Source organism: Crinia signifera, chromosome 2 (assembly GCF_055691185.1).
Source record: "Crinia signifera chromosome 2, ASM5569118v1, whole genome shotgun sequence".
In the NCBI taxonomy this organism is placed as follows: Eukaryota; Metazoa; Chordata; class Amphibia; order Anura; family Myobatrachidae; genus Crinia; species Crinia signifera.
Genome location: NC_139218.1, coordinates 118,890,993 through 118,911,000, shown reverse-complemented (window position 1 = coordinate 118,911,000; position 20,008 = coordinate 118,890,993). Strand labels below are relative to the sequence as shown.

Sequence of the window (20,008 nt, the reverse complement as noted above, 5' to 3'; positions counted from 1 at the left end):
CCTTCTTTTTCATTTACTGAAGTATCCTACCCATCAGAGGAGTCTTGATTATTAATGTGAAAACAGGATGGAGCTCTACATATTATAATGGAAGTATATCATTCTGTTTTTTGTTTCCTACCACCCCTTTACATTATTGTTAATTACAATTGCTTTCTCCACCTGGGGCGCCGTTTGAAGTTATACATTTTCTGTTTTGGTGATATTGTACAAAGGATTTGGGAATATCCTTTATTTATAACTTCTGTGGCAGACTAAGGAAGCGCAGAACCGGGGATAACATCTATATTTCTGACCACCCATTAGATTGCCCGGCCGGTCTGTACCTTTAAATATAGATTCACCGCCGCTGCCAGGTTTTTAACACCAAAAAGATGGCCACGGGAGGGCTGCGCGCATGCCTGACCGCACACAGCTCCTCCCATGATCCTTTGCGGAGCATGAGCGCAGGGCGGCTCCCTCCATCACCGATTGTCCTCCTCCACGTGCTGCTGCTAGTGTGTGTGCGCCCAGCAGGGTCTGGGTCACAGTAACACGGCGGCAGGGATTGACAGACTGACAGTCAAGTCCTGACTCCTGTGGGCGCCGGTAAGTGAAGTTAGTGTGTCATTTGCGCCTCAGTCTCCCTCCACATTGCCTTGCCCTGCCCAGTGCCCTGCCATAAAAATAAAAACGATCCGCCCTCCTGGCCCTGTTTTTTTTTTACTGTACATATTGCAGTTTGACTAAACAGTTTTGAATGCTGTTTTGTCCCTTTTTGAGGACATAATAGTTAATATTCAGTTACTGTCAATCAAAGATGCCTGTAAATTTGCATAGAATTGTACTTTGATATGTACTTTGGTATGCTTAGTAAGGACATGTTAGTAATACTAACAGGCTCTTACAAAACATATCAAAGTCGGGAGAGCGTAGGAAAGAGCTCTGGCGCCCGGTGAGAGAAGCAGATCCAGCAGCAGGAGAGTGCAGGAAGGAGACCCTGTGCTGGATAGCTACACTCCCTTCTCCCCTATTCTCCTCTACCCTCTCCCCACTTCTCCTTTACCCCTATGCACCTTTACATGCCTTTTCACCCCTATCCACCACTACTCCCTCTCGCCAATACTTCTACCCCCTCTCTGCCTCTACCTCCCTTCCCTCTTCTACCCCCTCTCCTTCTCTATCCCTCCCTCTCCTCCATTATCCCCACTCTCCTCCTTTATCCCCGTCTAAGCACCTCTCTCCCCCTCTTTATTGCTCGTCTCGCTTTTTCTCTTTCCCAGATGCTTTGGGGTCAATTTAATTCAGTGCACTGGGAATAGCACAGTGAGAGCGCTCCCAGGAGCTATTCAAATCCGCATGCTGCTATGCCCGACTTGTGGATTTCTGCTTGTATCCCAGGAGTGGTGCGAGCAAAAATCTGACAAAACTATCTCTGCAATGCTGTTTTGTGCCCTATTGTGGCTCAAACAGCCAGTAATTGCGCTAAACACCCGCGAGTACCGGCATTCTCCAACATAACAATGCGCTGAACCAAATGGCCCTGGGAGCTTCCTCCCAGCACTATTCACAGTGCACTGCAGTAAGTTGACCCCTTTGTTTCTCATTTCCCATACTCTCTCTTCTGCCCACCTAAAGAGCACTTTAGTGACAATGGTGGGAGGGAGGCCGTTTCAAGATTTTGCTGTGGGGTACACAAAATACTAGTTACGTCCCTGGATATAATCTTGGTGTATGGCCGCTTAAAGCCTTTTTGTTTTTACGTTTTATTTTGGGGCCACTCCCTGAAAAGCAGATAGATCTCCAGCATCTTGCCCACTACCTCGAGATCTCCTGGAGAGTAGAAATAAAAAGTTGACAAGTATGTCTAGGGCCTGATGTCACTACCACCATCCCAGAGGTATTGGGGACAGAGCTTTATGGGTCTGGTCTGGGGAAATAAATATGAGAGTAAGCTAAAACCTCTCAATTGGGCATACGCCTGCCCCCCCACCCTCTGCTCCATAAGAGGTAACCAATTATATATAATCCCTCCCTGTTTTTCATACTAGATGAATGTGTATAATCCTCATTTTCGATTTACGGCTAAACAAATCCTGTATGAATCCTCTCCCTTATCCCTTTCTCCCCCCCCCCCCCCCCCCCCCACCCCTTTATGCCATTTTAAAGGATTGAAAATTCTATCTGCAAACCTATATAGATGGAATTGTTCCATCAAACTTGGTTGTGTGAAATATAAATAACCATCTAATTTTACAGTATATCTCATGACATTAATATAAACCACAGAAGAATTCCATCTCTGGAGTGTGTTAGATAGTACTGTATGATTCCAGATATTACTGTATGTTGACATGTCCACGCCATTTGTCTATAACTCTGTCTCTCTTTTTTTTTTTTTTTTTTTTTAATGTATATATGCTTATATATTTAGATCTTTATATGTTCACCTGTTACCCATAGTCTGCTATAAAGTAAATACCACCAATGGGTGTGATGTATGTGTGCGCGAATTCCCTGCGCGCACACATGCAAGACACCCCAAATAAATATAGAGATATGGCTATTCTGAAGCCTATAGCCTTCAGAACATAACCTTAGAAATAATTTAAAACTGATTACCCTAAGATGTTGGGTGACATTCTATGGGATGAGATAATCTGACTTTGGCGAATTTTATCGCAAAAACTGACGTTTTCGCACTTTTTCCCGAATTCGCATATTTAATGAGATACGGAAATAGGCAAAAAGTGCGGTTTTGCCGCGAAATCGCACTTTTTAGAAGTGCGATTTTTAGTTTTCGCCAGAACTCGCATCCAGATGTTTTCACATTGAAAAGTATACAATTCGCATATTTAATGAGATGCGAATTAGAAAAATGTGTCTAAAAATCTCAAAAAAATCAGACCAGGTTCTGATATGCGATTTGGCCAGAACCCTGCACCGATCATAGATATCTGTGCATGGCCCTGTGTTAAAAAATGTGGAAAAGTGTTTTTTGACAAAAAAAATTGCGTGGGGTCCCCCCTCCTGAGCATAACCAGCCCGGGCTCATTGAGCCAGGGCTGGTTCCAAAAATACGGGGGACAAAAAGCATAGGGGTCCCCCGTATTTCTGAAACCAGCCCCGGACTCTTGGACCGGTCCTGGTTCCAAAAATACGGGGGACAAAAAATCTGGGGGTCCCCCGTATTTTGAAACCAGCACCGGGCTCCAACAGCACTCGGTGTCATGCCACAGCCGGGGGACACTTTTTATATAAGGTCCCCCGGCCGAAACATGAGCACCGTGGCTGGTCAGCCTTGGACGGGGTACCTGGAGGAGTGGGGACCCCCCCATAAAGGGGTCCCCCCCAGGCTTCACCCGTCCAGGGCTGAAGCCCGGGGCTGTCACCGGCGTCCGTGGCCAGTGGACGCCGGCCTGATAGTGTTAAATCTTCCATACATAACATTGCTTGATACAGAAGAACTACAAGTGCCAGCAGACCTCCCCCGCATGCTGGGACTTGGAGAACCACAAGTCCCAGCATGCGGGGCATTAATGGGCCCGCTGGGACTTGTAGTCCACCTGTAAAAAGAATGTTAAAAAAAACACACACACAGAGCAGTAAAACTTTATTACACACACACACACACCTCACTTTTACACCGCTATACATACCGATCCAGGATCCAGCGCTGGTCTCTCTGCAGCAGAGCCGGACAGCCCGCACTGACAGCGGGCTGAACCGGCTTCCTCCGATGCAGCTAACAGCTTCTGTCGCGCTGTCCCAGCGCTACAGAGGCTGAGAGCGTGATTGGCCGATGCGTCTCCATGGAGACGCATAGCTCAGCCCTGATTGGCTGAGCTATGCGTCTCCATGGAGACGCATAAGCCAAAGACGCTCTCAGCCTCTGTAGCGCTGGGACAGCGCTACAGAGGCTGTTAGCGGCATCGGAGAGAGCCGGTTGTCCCCGCTGTCAGTGCGGGGGTAGCTGGCTCTGCAGCAGAAGGGAGACCAGCGCTGGATCCTGGATCGGTGAGTATGTGGGTGTAAAAGTGAGGTGTGTGTGTGTGCAATAAAGTTTTACTGCTCTGTGTGTGTGTTTTTTTAAACATTCTTTTTACAGGTGGACTACAAGTCCCAGCGGGCCCATTAATGCCCCGCATGCTGGGACTTGTGGTTCTCCAAGTCCCAGCATGCGGGGGAGGTCTGCTGGCACTTGTAGTTCTTCTGTATCAAGCAATGTTATTTATGGAAGATTTAACACTATCAGGCCGGCGTCCACTGGCCACGGACGCCGGTGACAGCCCCGGGCTTCAGCCCTGGACGGGTGAAGCCTGGGGGGGGGGGTAACCCCTTTATGGGGGGGTCCCCACTCCTCCAGGTACTCCGTCCAAGGCTGACCAGCCACGGTGCTCATGTTTCGGCCGGGGGACCTTATATAAAAAGTGTCCCCCGGCTGTGGAATGACACCGAGTGCTGTTGGAGCCCGGTGCTGGTTTCAAAATACGGGGGACCCCCAGATTTTTTGTCCCCCGTATTTTTGGAACCAGGACCGGTCCAAGAGTCCGGGGCTGGTTTCAGAAATACGGGGGACCCCTATGCTTTTTGTCCCCCGTATTTTTGGAACCAGCTCAATGAGCCCGGGGCTGGTTATGCTCAGGAGGGGGGGACCCCACGCCATTTTTTTTTTTTTTTATGAACAAAAAATCGCACATTTCCTTAAATTCGCACATTTTCATGCCTAAAATTCGCACATTTTCATGCCTAAAATTCGCACATTATCGCACCTAATCGCACTTTTCATTCCAGAATTCGCACCTCATTAAATATGCGAATTCGCGGCAAAAATGCGATATTAAAAAAGTGCGATAATGGGCGATTTTGAAAGTGCGAAAAATTCTCATCCCATAGAATGTCACCCGTTGACTCAAAACTCTTTCTAAAAAATAAAAAAATAGAAAATAAAAAATATATGAAGAATAAATGGAAATAAAAATTAAGAATAAATAAAAATTAGATTAAAGGCTAAAAGAGCTGCCCACTATTATCATTATATTTTTAAAAAACATGTATATATATATATATTGTTGTATTGTGGTTTTATCAGAACATCTAAGCATCTGAAAGACTAAAATAAATGTTTTGCAAAAGATTTACTGTAATGATGTAACGTGCCATTGCTTTTCTGTATATGTACACCAGGGGCGAAATGTAATAGGGTGTGATTTTTGGACGAGTTCCAAACTCGCCAGAAATCGCACCTTTAAAAAATCGCGTTTTTTGCCGCGAATTCGCATATGTAATGAGATTTGCCGCGATTTCGGGCGATTTTTAGTCATGAAAATGTGCGCATTTTCAGTCATGAAAATGTGCGCATTTTCATAAATGCGATTTTGTGCAAAAAAAAAAAAGTAAAAAAAAAAACGGCGTGGGGTCCCCCCTCCTAAGCATAACCAGCCCCGGGCTCATTGAGCCGTACATGGTTCCAAAAATACGGGGGGACAAAAAGCATAGGGGTCCCCCGTATTTCTGAAACCAGCCCCAGACTCTTGGACCGGTCCTGGTTCCAAAAATACGGGGGACAAAAAATCTGGGGGTCCCCCGTATTTTTAAACCAGCACCGGGCTCCAACAGCCCACGGTGTCATGCCACAGCCGGGGGACACTTTTTATACAAGGTCCCCCGGCCAAAACATGAGCACCGTGGCTGGTCAGCCTTGGACGGGGTACCTGGAGGAGTGGGGACCCCCCCAATAAAGGGGTCCCCCCCCCAGGCTTCACCCGTCCAGGGCTGAAGCCCGGGGCTGTCACCGTGGCCAGTGGACGCCGGCCTGATAGGGTTAAATCCATCATACGTTACATTGCTTTATACCGGAGAACTACAAGTGCCAGCAGACCTCCCCCGCATGCTGGGACTTGGAGAACCACAAGTCCCAGCATGCGGGGCATTAATGGGCCCGCTGGGACTTGTAGTCCACCTGTAAAAAGAATGTTTATAAAAAACACACACACAGAGAAGTAAAAGTTTATTACACACACACACCTCACTTTTACACCAGCGTTACTTACCATTCCTGGATCCAGCGCTGGTCTGGCTGCTTCCCAGCCGGCTCCCCCCGCACTGACAGGCAGCGGGGAGAACCGGCTTTCTCCTTTGCCTCTAACAGCTTCTGTAGCGCTGTTCCAGCGCTACAGAGGCTGAGAGCGCGATTGGCCGATACGTCTCCATGGAGACGCATAGCTCAGTCCTGATTGGCTGAGCTCTGCGTCTCCATGGAGACGCATAGCTCAGCCAATCGCGCTCTCAGCCTCTGTAGCACTCGGACAGCGCTACAGAAGCTGTTAGAGGCAACGGAGAAAGCCGGTTCTCCCCGCTGCCTGTCAGTGCCGGGGGAGCCGGCTGTGAAGCAGCCAGACCAGCGCTGGATCCAGGAATGGTAAGTAACGCTGTTGTAAAAGTGAGGTGTGTGTAATAAACTTTTACTTCTCTGTGTGTGTGTTTTTTATAAACATTCTTTTTACAGGTGGACTACAAGTCCCAGCGGGCCCATTAATGCCCCGCATGCTGGGACTTGTGGTTCTCCAAGTCCCAGCATGCGGGGGAGGTCTGCTGGCACTTGTAGTTTTCCGGTATAAAGCAATGTAACGTATGATGGATTTAACCCTATCAGGCCGGCGTCCACTGGCCACGGACGCCGGTGACAGCCCCGGGCTTCAGCCCTGGACGGGTGAAGCCTGTGGGGGGGGGGACCCCTTTATTGGGGGGGTCCCCACTCCTCCAGGTACCCCGTCCAAGGCTGACCAGCCACGGTGCTCATGTTTTGGCCGGGGGACCTTGTATAAAAAGTGTCCCCCGGCTGTGGCATGACACCGTGGGCTGTTGGAGCCCGGTGCTGGTTTCAAAATACGGGGGACCCCCAGATTTTTTGTCCCCCGTATTTTTGGAACCAGGACCGGTCCAAGAGTCCGGGGCTGGTTTCAGAAATACGGGGGACCCCTATGCTTTTTGTCCCCCCGTATTTTTGAAACCAGGTCCGGCTCAATGAGCCCTGGGCTGGTTATGCTTAGGAGGGGGGACCCTACGTCGTTTTTTTTTAATAAAAACACTTTTACACATTTTTATTAACAGGACCATGCACAGATCTCAATGATCTGTGCATGGTTCTGTCAAATTCGCCTGTCAGAACCTGGTCTATTTTTTTTGCGATTTTTGGTAACATTTACCAAAAATCACACCCTATTACATTTGCGAGTTGTATACTTTATAATGGGAAAACATCTGGATGCGAATTGAAATGTGACTAAAAATCGCACTTCTAAAAGTGCGATTTCGCACCGCGATTTTCAACCTATTAAATGTGCGATTTTCGGAAAATGTGCGATTTCGGCCGTTAGATCTACTGAAGTAAGATATCTAAGACACATGTAGAAATGATAGAGGAAGGAGCTGCCAGTGGAGTAATAGTCTATGAGAAAAACATCAATTGGGCAATAAGTAGTACGAAGAAAGGACAATTGTCACTGCAAATTGCAAGGTCCTATAAAAATGTGGTTAACACCTAAAATACTTGCCAAGAGTAATATTACAGCACAGTACAGGGCATACTCACAGGGCAATATTAGCCCTATTTCTAAGTCATCTGTCTCGGTCGCTTAAAAATTTTGCACGGATTGCTCCGTGTTTATGTCACCATCGCCTGACTAGATTTTAACTACATGTAGTCAACATTTAGGGGTTAGTTCTGGTTGACTGTGTAAGCTGCAAAGTTCGCAGCTTACGAGTCCTTTTAATGCTGCCCCGCCGAATGCACGGCCCGCATCCCCTCGCAACCATGAAGACACATCCCCCTGCTTGTGCCCACAGCAGGAGAAATCATTCGATGGTCAGTGACCATTGAATAATTCCTCCTGCCTTCGCAAATATAAGGCAGTGAAGACTAACTTATCCTCGCGGGCAGCGGGATGAAGACAGGGCGAGCAGCTGACGTCATGTGACATCAGCCGCCTGCCCCTGGCACACCTCGTCCCGCCCATAATCCCATGGGAATGCCCAGCATTTTCATGGGGACGCCCATGAAACACCTGGCATTCCCATTAGCGCTACCTGAGTCTGCCGCCCCACGCCCATGGCCTGCACCAATCCGCATGAATGGCCCAGTGATATTGCAAATAGCATCAGCCGTTCACAGTGAAGATGTATGGATAGCAGGCGAGGAAGCCGCCAAGTCACTGTAAGGCGGAGAAACGCCCGAGCCCTTATGCAGCCCGGTTACTGTCAGTCCGGTACTGCTATCCATACATCAGGAAACAGTTTCTTCAAAAGAGCCACATATGCTATAAATAATATGGACACTAGCACCTGGAGCTTGTCCCCTTGCTAAGGGTTGACTTCACCTCAAGGAGGAAATTCACCACATGCTCTATAAAGGAAACAGGTCCAGTATTCACTCACCAAGGAGCTCTGCATTATAATTGAATGGGACTGGTAACTATTGATATCAATGCCTCTGTTATTGACTGAACAATAAGCAAATTATAACTACTTAAGCCTCAGTATATGTCAGAACATTATCATACTCTGCCTTGTCTTATGTGTTAAATGTTGTATGTCTTGTGTGTCTTTTAATGCACTATGTACTGTATATGTAATCCCAAATGCCAGCTTCCTGTCAATTGTGGAGGGAAGGCTTGCAAAACAGCAATCCGGTCTGAATAACCCCCTGAGCGTGGTTAACTGACCCTGCACCTTTTGCTGGAGGGGAAGGTTTGCTAGGTTGTTGGTTAGTAATCAGGATGGACAGGGTCACCATTAAGGGGGTCCTGTGGGCACAGCGGTCCCAGGCATGGCCACTCTGACAGAGAAGGAAGGGCCCGGGTCACTCATTCCGCTGAAGCCCACTGCTCCAAGAGCACATGGTTTCCATTCTCCTTCACTTCCAGACTCTGGTGGCCATTTAAAATGCAGCACCATCTGGTGATTGAGCCAACCAGAGCTCACGTACCGGCAGCCGCTCTGATTGGTTATTTTAAATGATGGAGGAAAAGTCCTGACCAGAAGAGCTAGGCGGTAAGTGAGGGGGCCCGGACTAGAAATCAGTCCCGGGCCACAACATTTCTAGTGGCAGCTCTAAGGACGAACACATTTATCCAGGGTTGCCTACCCTCCCGGAATGGTCGGGAGAGTCCCTGGGGGCAACCCTCTCGCATTTCCCTTCATCTCCCGTGAACCCCTCTGCCCGGCAGTGTGGTCCACGAGTCAAATTGCGTGACTGCGTCATTTTAGCCCCACAGTGCAGTGCAATTTGCTGTCAAATACAGGCATTGCACTGCGTGGGGCAGGGCTAAAATGATGCGATCGTACTAGACACACCCCAATAGTGCAGCACATCCATGGCTCTGCCCCAGGACCACCCTTTCCCCTCCAGGTGATGGCCATGCCCCCCTGCTTCAGTGAGCTTGCTGCCATCTCCCGTGGAGGGCAGCAGAAAAGTCAGCAACTATGCATGTATCTGGTAAGGATGCTAGGGTGTCTAGTATATATGAAGGGTCTAGTTTATTAAGTGTCAACTAAAATCAATAGTGCCATTATACTGACATTAAATTGAAGGAAAAAAGAAGAAAAACAAGAAACAAACCAACATTACTACAGAAGGACTGCGTTACAACCACACAGCTCATTTCATTATGAGGCCTCGCCTTCTGACATGAGAACAGCAGGACCAGGCCTACTACCCTTCTGGCTGAAAACTTCATGACTCCCCGGGATTACCCCTCAAGATGAGCAGGGAACTGTAGTGGAGCATCAGGACTAGGTTTGGCAGGAACATTTTTCATCTCATACCCACCTGCACTACTCTCATTAACCCTTTCAAGTCCAACGACTACCCTAGCGCTAGCAGCAGATCCAATGGTGAGCCACTTTAAAATAAGAACATTGACATCATTCAACATTAAATGTAGACCATTTTTGAATGAAATTTTTTTTTTAAATTAAGTTAAAGTTTTTTAAACAAAACAGTTTGAATTGCAAAAGAAAGATATTTGGACCGCAAAAGGTTAAGAGCCGGGACATTTATAATTTTATGAACAAAAAATGTTAACCCAATCTTCCTCCCTTCCGTTGGTTACTTGCAAATGTGTTCTTAGCCTGTGCTTTTGTTTTTTTTCTAACAGCGTACTTCATCCCCACTGAGTGCAATTCCTGTAATGTGTACCTCCAGTGATTGCAAAGGGGGGACCTATGGATTGCACACGCCAGATGGTCCCCTCCGATGGCCCCTTTGCATGTAGGATCTCCTTCACGTGGAGCTTTCTATACAGGGTATTTCATGCTACTATAATTTCCCATTTATGCATTGGGCCCTTGTACAGTATTATCATCATCATCTATTTATAAAGTGTCACACAGGATCCAGGTTACAGAGTTCATAAACCAGTAAACAAAACAAGAAAATGCTGACACAGTTCAAGCCATATAGGATAAGTAGAGGGTACAGTATATAAACATATCTGCCTCAGCAGATGAAACTGAAAAAATGATTAGGGTGGCATAAACCTGAGGGATTAGATGCCTTTAAAGGAAGTATGGATATATTTAAGTAAGAGAACAGGCACATGAGGAAAGATGGCCCTGCTCGAGAGAGCTTACACTCTAAATATAATAATGTACCACCCACATTGTAACCTTTATAGTACATCCAACATGGCTGCTTCATCTGGTAAGCTTGTGGATGAGATGAAAAATACACGGACCTGACACATTTGTGGGGACTTTACACAGAGCGTTAGGACACTGCAATCACCCCATTTTGTGTCATCTCTTCTAAGAGGATGTGGTCAGGATCCCAGTGGTCAGGATGCCAGTGTTCCATATACCAATGCTGGTAACGGATTAGGATGCCGACACCTGATTACCAACAGCCAGCATCCTGATCGGTGAGCATATGGGCATGCTAGCATGCGGCCGGGGAAAGGAGGTTTAGGTTTAGGCACTACTAGGGGGACTCAGTGTGTATAGGAATATTAGGTTTAGGCTGCGGGGAGGTTAGGGGGGTTAGGTTTAGGTAATGGGGTAAGAGTTAGGGAGAGAGGGAGGGTTAGCTTGCTGCAAGTGAGGGTTAGGGTGAGGTGGTAGGGGGAGATGGTTACTAACTGAGCCCCTGGTGGGATCCCGGGGTCGGTCTTGTGACCGCCGGGATATCATATGTATCGCTTTCTAGGGATTGACTATTCCACCCAGGGTAATCCTGCGCAATGCGCCTAGGATGGGTGCCTCAATTGTTACTTTGTGAGGGTAAAATACATAATCTGTTGAAGTTATTACTCAAAATGCCTACACCAATCCTGCATTATGATTACCGTGCATTCAAGGATTTCTGTGTGGCCTGCCTGCATACCTCCCCTTTTATTGGTGGCTCAGTGGGACCTGTGCGTCCGTCATTTTGGGGGTGTGGCTTCGCAAGAGGGGGCATGGCCTTCAAATCGCATCACTTGCGCAAGGCAATGCCAGCATTTTGACGCTGCTGCCCCTCTGCCTGCGGGGAATAGATGCTGTGCACATGCGGACAGTGTCTATACCCTGCTGACAAGTGGGTGGCAGCGAGGACCCCCAACTGCCCCCCTCCCCTTGCTGTGGGACATTGCTGGCCCCGGGTGGGCTGCGGGAACGTTCTCGCGGTAAATGGGACAGTTGGGAGGTATATGTCTGTTGCTATATTACTGAAATCTTTAGCATGGATCGCTAATCTGATCATTCCAGTTGCCTGTGAGTAGAAAGCTGCTGCCCAGACAAAGAAAAAACAACCTTTGCAAAATTGGGAAAGAATTGCGAATGGATCACTAACCGCAATCCACTCGCAAATCCATACGCAGTTCCTGAAAGATTGAAGAGAATTTGCCTGTGCAAATTTGATTAGCTCTGAGGCTTCCACTAATCTGCGACTGAGACAGGGTGGAAGTGGTCAGCACTGATGTCACAGACCCCCCCTGAAATGCCTGGCCACGTCTGTGTTTTACTGACACACTCAGAACAACATCAGGTTATAAACCCCAAACACCGGCTTCCTGTCACTCAAGCTCCAGCCTCATTGCATTTACAATCCATACACATTTTCAGTCAATAATTTCCATAGCTCATGCACAATGCATATGGTACGCATGTGCAGACATTCGATAATTGCTTGATATTTGAATTCTCTAATTTGTGAATCGTCATTAGTCCTGGTGGAGAAAGAACACTATATAAATAAAATATTTTTTATAAATAATAAAAATTAAATTATTTATAGAATCTGATTTGTTGCTACTGTATGTTCTCTGCATGAACTTTAATACAAAATATGCAGCAGTACATATGTTGTTGCTGTAAAACAGTGGGCACTTCTTGGAGGCAGTTCCATTAGGGAAATTCACAGTCTAATACATCACAGGATAGAAGTAGATGTACAAACAAGCAGGATTCTCTGGCAGAATGGCTGCAATGCTGGGTGTGGTATGCTAGCGCGACAGTCAGGATTTCGATGGTCAGTATAACTGACATCAGAATCCCGATTGCCGATACTCGCTGTTTGACCACAAGTTCTATTCCCCCATTATGTAGATTAGCCCCTGTGAGTAAGGATCCAGACTGTCGGGCATTTTACAGCCCGGTTCCTAATGCTGGTGTACTGACCAAATATCCTGACTGTCACTCCGTCATCCGGCCCCCGCCATGCTCCAGTCCCTGTGATTTTATTTTATTGGGGGGGAAAGTCTGTATTAGATTTTTGGGGCTAATTGATAAATAGGGGGAAATTTAATACGAATTCGAAAAATCGTATTTGCATTCTTGATACGAATGAATATGAATGAATACGGCTGGTGTAGTCGCATTTTCATTTGTATTCCAGAGGATAATTTACTAATCAGTCATATTTGACTGATTCGTATTATCTGATGGCGTACTGATTCATATTTTTGCCTATACGAATTTGTATTTTAAATACAAATTCGTACTTTTAAATACAAATGAATATTTTTAAATAAAAATTTGTATTTTAAATTACATATTCGTATTGGCAGCCTGCACGGATTAGTCAGATACATGCAGGATTCAGTGTAAAACAAATAAAAAACAGCGTGGGTCCCCCCCCCCCCCCCCAGGCTCCACGGCCGGGTCTGGTTCCCAAAATACGGGGCACAAAATGAATAGAGGGTCCCCCAATATTTTAAAAACCAGCCCCAGGCCCAACCAGCCAGCAGGGTAATGCCCCAGCCGGGAGGAGACTTTTCATACAAGTGCCCTCGGCCAAAGCATTCGTCCCTACTGACCAGTCAGCCTGGGCAGGGGTCCTGGGGATCCCCCGACGAAGGAGTCCCCCCCCTCCACTTACCTGCTCAGGATGAAGCCTGGTGCTGTCCCCAGCACTCATGGGCGTTGGGTACCGGGCTGATATTTGTGTAAACAATAGCATGAAACACCATTGTGTAGTACTGTGGAACTATGAGTCCCAGCAAGCCTCCCCCATATGCTGGGACATGGAGAACCACAAGTTCCAGCATGCGGGGCATTAGAGGGCCCACTGGAACTTTTAGTTCCACAGTAATAGAAATAGTTAAAAAAGCACACTGACACACATAAAAAAGAAAACTTTCATACATCCAAAGCCCACACATACTGATACTTACCTTTCTTGAGCCCATAGGTAGCCCTGAGTCCGGTGATCCTGGGTTCAGGGGTCCGGTGATCCGGGGGCCGGCGATCCTGCGTCCAGGTTCCAGTAATCCTGGGTCCGGCGATCCTGGGTCTGGGGTCCGGTGATCCTGGGTCCGGGTCCATAGAAATCCTTTGGGGGACATGTGGAAGTAAATTCTACATACCTCCGGCGAAGATCGGTCCTCTTGGTTCCCGCGTAGTCCCTGGAGCCACAGAAAAAAAATCGCAAGTCCCGTACCATCGCACTGGAGAGGCGCTGAAGTTTCAACTTCAGCGCCTCTTCCTCGAATTATTCTATTGGCCGCCTAGCGGCCAATCAGGAGCTGAGAAATTCGGCTCCTGATTGGCTGCCTAGCGGCCAATAGAATCATTCGGGGGAGAGGCGAAGAAGATGAAACTTCAGCGCCTCTCCAGTGCGATGGTACGAGACTTGCAATTTTTTTTATGAAGCTCCCAGGACCCAGGATCACCAGACCCCAGACCCAGGATCACCGGACCCCTGGACCCAGGATCACCGGACCTAGGGCTACCAACGGGCTCAAGAAAGGTAAGTATCAGTATGTGTAGGCTTTGGATGTATTAAAGTTTTATTTTTCATGTGTGTCAGTGTGCTTTTTTAACTATTTCTATTACTGTGGAACTACAAGTTCCAGCGGGCCCTTTAATGCCCGCATGCTGGGACTTGTGGTTCTCCAAGTCGGGGGAGGCTTGCTGGGATTCGTAGTTCCACAGTATTACACAATTGTTTTTCATTCAATTTTTTACACAAAGATCAGCCCGGTACCCAACGCCCAGGGGTACCGGGAACAGCACCAGGCTTTAGCCTGGGCAGGTAAGTTCTGGAGGGGGGGGGACTTCGTTGGGGGGGTCCCCACTCCCCCAGTACCCCTCCTGAGGCGGACTGGTCTGTAGGGATGAATGCTTTGGTCAGGGGGACTTGTATAAAAAGTCTCCCCCCGGCCATGGCATTACCATGCTGGCTGGTAGGGCCTGGGGCTGGTGCTTAAAATACGGGGGACCCCTATTCATTTTGTCCCTCATATTTTGGGATCCAGACCCGGCCCTGGAGCCTGGGGCTGGTTTTAAAAAGTCAGTGGAGCCCTATGTCAGTGGTTTCCTAATCTTTTAACACCAGCCCTGGTTTTTTCAACCTGGTGCTGGTTACGGCCATGGGGGGACGCCGTTTTTTGAAATGTAATTATTAATTTATTTAGTTTTACACTGAAGCCTACACAGAGCTGATCGATCAGTGCAGGCTAAATACAAATACGCCAGGAAATTTAGGTCTATTTTTTCTGCTGTATTTGGCTGGCCATTACGGCCGATTTAAGCTAATTAGCTAATTAAGAAAATTAGCTAATTTTAGGCGTATTTGCCTTAGTAAATTTCCCCCATAGTCTCCTATGTTTTAGCAGTTGTAATTTTCAGTTATGTACCATCAAAGTGAGAAAATAAATCCACTCACTAGCTTCTTCTGTGAGCCTAATGTTTTCTTCATGTTTGGGTTCATGCCCTGATTAATGTCATCTGACATTGGAGCAGGGAGTGAATATATTCTGTACACAGCTTTATATTGATGTCATGGGAAAAACTCAATTCCCAGCTTAACTCCTTGGATTCTGTTTCAGGGCACAAACTGCATATACAAATTGTGACCTCTAACTATAACATTATTTAAGTACAAGATGTTTAATATTCTTTTATATTCGTTCATAACAAAAGTTAATAAAACAATAAAATGTGTCCATGTAATGTTTATATCACACTACCACTTACAACATTATTGAGTATGTTTTCTAACTCAATTTATCAGGAGCCCCTGCAAATGTTACAGTATCATTTGCCTATGTGATACTTAATGCACAACCCAGTTCATCTTGAAAATTGCATCTCATATAGGGCAGTATTCAATGAGAAAAGTTCTCCGTGTTTTGTGGAGAATTTGTGCTTTGTTCGCCTTGGACGGAGCATTTTGCTCTCCAAAAGCGAGCAACCCTATTCAATGTGAAATATTCTCCGTCTTTCTAAGTGATTTTCGCCGTCTCTCTCCGTGTAGAAATTCTCCATCTTTTGATGGAGAGCTGGAATGTGAACTTTTAAACTAAAAGGATTTTTTTTTTATTTTGGTGTAAAAAAATCAGGTTTTTTTTTCTGTGAAGGGGCATGTTATTTTTATTCATGTGCTTATAGCACATGAATATATATTTAATTTAAAAAAAATATATTTTTTTAAATTTTTTTTTTTTTTTTTTACACAGTGCAGCCAGCAGGGGGCCGGAGCGCTCGAGCCGCTCATTAGATATTCATATATTCACTGCATCCGATCATTACATATGCACGATCGGGTGCAGTGAATACTGGGTCCCCCGCTGGCTATAGGGGGGGGCAGCCTGTGCTGCCTGGGTCCCGGGGGGGCCCCCTACCCTCCACATATGTTCTGGGGCATCCAGGGAGACTTTAATCTCCCTGGATGCCACCGTCCCACGGCTCCCTGTCAGCTCCCTGCCGCGGACGCTCGTCTGCTGCAGGGGTTAAGACTCGCTGCGAGTGGCGGCGAGTCTTAAATACATTGAATAGTGGGAGCAGGAGGCTCCGGAACACGGAGAGTGCATGGCGAGAGAAAAAATCTCTCGCCATGCACAGAGAATTTTCGTCATTGAATACTGCCCATAAACTGAACACAATGCTAAAGACACATAGCGCCTTTGAAAACAAAAAGGATGAAAGTAAAGTTCAATTACAACCCAGGTGCTCGGAGAAGTATATTGTGCAATATATAACTTTTCTAACATGTTTGTCAATATTTCTCTAAACAATAACACAGATTAATTTTCAGAATATTACCACTTAATTAAATGCATATTTTTATTGATACTGTACATGATATATGTACAGCACATTGTAAATTGTATTTATTTCCTAAATATTTCTTAATGCCACACGTTACGCTCTAAGTGGCTGATGAAGAGTTAAAGCAAGCTGTCCTAATTTGCTCCCATCTTGTGCGCACACGAAATGTGTATATTCATCATTACATGCCCTGTTATAAGCATCTCTAGTGACAACAGGTATAAATACACACACACACAAGCAGGGCCGAAACTAGGGATTCCGGTGCCCGTGGCAAGGCAGTCATTTGGTGTCCCCCCCCCCCCCAGTGATGCTGCTGCGCGCCGAAGGCGCACCGAAATTTTCAGGGGGGGGGGGAAGGGGGGGCGGCCTATAATCGCTGCTCTCCCGGGAGGCCACGCCCCCATTTTGCCGCTATGGGGGCATGACCCAGAGGCTCTGTGAGCCTCTAGCCATGCCCCCAGCCCCCTGGCTGCGGGAATAGACGCTGTGCGCATGCGCACAGCGTTTATTCCCCGCTGCTTAGTTAGCAGCTGACAGGGGGGACTGGACCAAATGACGCCTTGTCCCTGGCGCCGGAGACCCCCCCCTCCCCGCACAGTCCTCTCACTCACCGCCACGGCTGCTGCCCTTCTCCTCCTCATCCCATGCTGCTGATGGTGTAGCCGCATCTTACTTTGACTTCGTCCGTCTCCTACTAGCGCTGCGGCGGGAAGCGCTGATGACTTCAAAAAGACTTGCCGGACGCTGATTGGCTGAATTCAGCCAATCAGCGTCCGGCAAGTCTTTTCGAAGTCATCAGCGCTTCCTGCAGCCGCGCTAGTAGGAGATGGACGGAGTCAAAGTAACATGCCGCTACAGCGTCCACACACCTGTCACCGGACCTCACAGCGCCCCTCACCTCCAGCGCCCGGTGCGCGTGACCCCCCAGCCCCCCCCTAGTTACGGCCCTGACACAAGTCAGCATAGACAATCATTTTTGTCAACAAGTCCTCTCTGAAAACATGCAAGATGCACTTGCAAATACAAGTTGCATTCATTTGTGCATCATGGTGGCTTGTAAGGGTTAGTAGTATTTCTATAAAAGTTTACTTATAGTTTACTTATACTTGCCTACTTTTCAAACATGAAGTCAGGTTGGTTATTGGGCATTGCATTGTGCAGTCATTGGTTATAAGGCATTGCATTGTGCCTTATAACCAATGCAGGGACATTCCACTGATGACCCCATTTTAATGTTTATATATCTGAATCCCCCCCCCCCCCCAAAGTAACAGCTGCATAATGTGGGCTAGGCGAATGCAGGGAGATTGCTAGACTCTTTAGGGAGTCAGGAAGATTGCCACTATTTCAGGGAGTCTCCTACATTGTATATCTGCGAAGCCAATCACAGGCCGGCCATGTTTCTGTTTGCAGCGGCTTTATGTGGCATCATGCAGCCACCGCAACCCTCCCCCAGACTAGTCTGAACATACCAGCTCTACTCTAATCACAGGCAATCGCAAATTCAGGGCTTGTGCATGTAAATGCGAAGAACTGCGGTAATTGGCAAATAGACATTTTCACCCTTCAGTGTTTAGGTCTGAATCAGGCCCACTGCATGGTATAGCGCAGTGGTCAGGGAACTCGGTCCTCATTACCCCACGCAGTGCATGTTTTGCTGGTCTCACAGAATCACAAGTGAAATAATTAACTCCACCTGCGGACCTTATAATATGTGTCTGTGAGTAATTAGTACACCTGTGCACCTGCTGGGTTACCAGCAAAACATGCACTGTGTGCGGTAATGAGGACCGAGTCCCCTGACCACTGGTATAGCGGGACCATTTGACTATAATCTTCTGAGCAAATCATTAATCAAAGTGGGATGTTTTTGGACTATGGTATGGTCGTTGGGCTAAAGCGCTCTTGCTTACACACAGGCTAATCACCCAGTCAACCCCATCACTGTATAGGGTGTATTACGCTACAGATTTTGAAAATGTGCGCAGAACTAAAATGTAAATTGAAGTGTAAAAATAGCGCTTTGGGCTACATGTAAAAGCAGCCAGTATTTGCGGGAATGCGGCGATCACAATCCACGCTCCTGTTGCATCACTGATGGGACTAGCCCCCAGCCCCTCTGTCTCCCATTAATATATGTAGAGCAGCAAGTGATAAGGGGTCTCCCAACTGCCCTCCCCCACCACAGGACCCTGCTACAGGTGGGACAGCAGGACAGTCCCCCAAAAACGGTACTGTCCCACTAAAAATCAGGACACTTGGTAGACATGAATTACCATGCATACTTTAAAAGACACTGTATTTGAATGTCTTGGATTGTTCCAAATACAAAGTTACATTGCTTTTTCCTTTCCTTTACTCCTTTGTTCCCACCTCAGTAATTACATGGCTTCATATAAATGAATACTTACTGTACATCCAAAAGCTCATAAGATATAAAGGCAATAAATTCAGAATTAAAAATAACATTTGAACATAAAATATGTAAAAGTTTTGCTTCTAATGGAGCGTTTTGTTGCTTCCTGTATTTTGCTGAGCTCTATATACATTCACGCAGAAGTGAACCATCTGGCCTGGGTAACAAGTGCCTGCATGATTTAAAGAACCTGTATTTGTGCCTCCAATGCTCTATATATTCTTCTGCTGTCTCTTTCACATTTGCTTCAAGGCTATTTCACATACCACAGAATTCCTAACTTACAACTTTATCCTACAGCATTAAAAATGTTACGGAGTGTTTTCCCCCTGTATGCACTAAGAAACTAGTTACTGTGTAAATATCATATAATGGCTAAAATATTCACCTAATCTGACCTAAGCAATGATCCATCCAGCATCAGGTACTGTATGTTTGCACACAAATCTGTATACAGTATATTGGGAGACTATACATTATATGAAACATCAGTAACAGTATTCTGAAGAAGAAAAAAAAACTTTTTTCTTACCATGAAATCATTGGCAAATTCATCCAACCTTTCTTTCTTTTTCTGGTAATTATCAAGATAAAGCTGTATAACCTCCCTCTGCTCCATCTTGTTAGGCCAGCAATGAATACAGTCACATCTAGAAGATGTATAATGAGACCACCAGGCAGAGGCGAGGAGTGTGGTTAGAAAACATTACGACAAAAGAAACAAGTACTGTATAAACTTTTAAGCGGAAGCTATTACTGACAGCTACTTGTGGTCAAGAGAAAACTAGAAGCTGACTGGGTCCTATAGCCTTCCACTTTTTTTCCACAGGCTGTATATGCTAAAACTACAGCCTCTTCATTTTTCATAGAGAATGCTCAGCTTTATACTGAATACTGAACTGTGTTTTATTGAATTCACACATGTCACTGAGGGCAGCACGAACATTGTATTCTGCATTGTGGCTCTGCTGTGACAATATGTTTTTACCTCTTCCTCTATGTCATAAACAATGTGTTCTTTGTTGATATAGATCAGAAGATAGCTTATTTGCATACACTGTACATATGTGCTATTGTTAGGCT

At 46.5% G+C, this 20,008-nt stretch overlaps 1 protein-coding gene across 1 annotated transcript in view; it reads right to left on the bottom strand.

Annotated features, from left to right (window-relative positions):
• Positions 1-19,685, bottom strand: part of PTPN22 (protein tyrosine phosphatase non-receptor type 22) — a 112,163-nt gene extending 92,478 nt beyond the window's left edge. Inside the window, exon 1 of the mRNA XM_083171056.1 lies at positions 19,458-19,685. Coding sequence (XP_083027182.1) covers positions 19,458-19,544 — 87 coding nt within the window. The 5' untranslated portion in view covers positions 19,545-19,685. The remainder of the gene's footprint in view (positions 1-19,457) is intronic.
• Between the last annotated feature and the right edge of the window lie 323 nt (positions 19,686-20,008).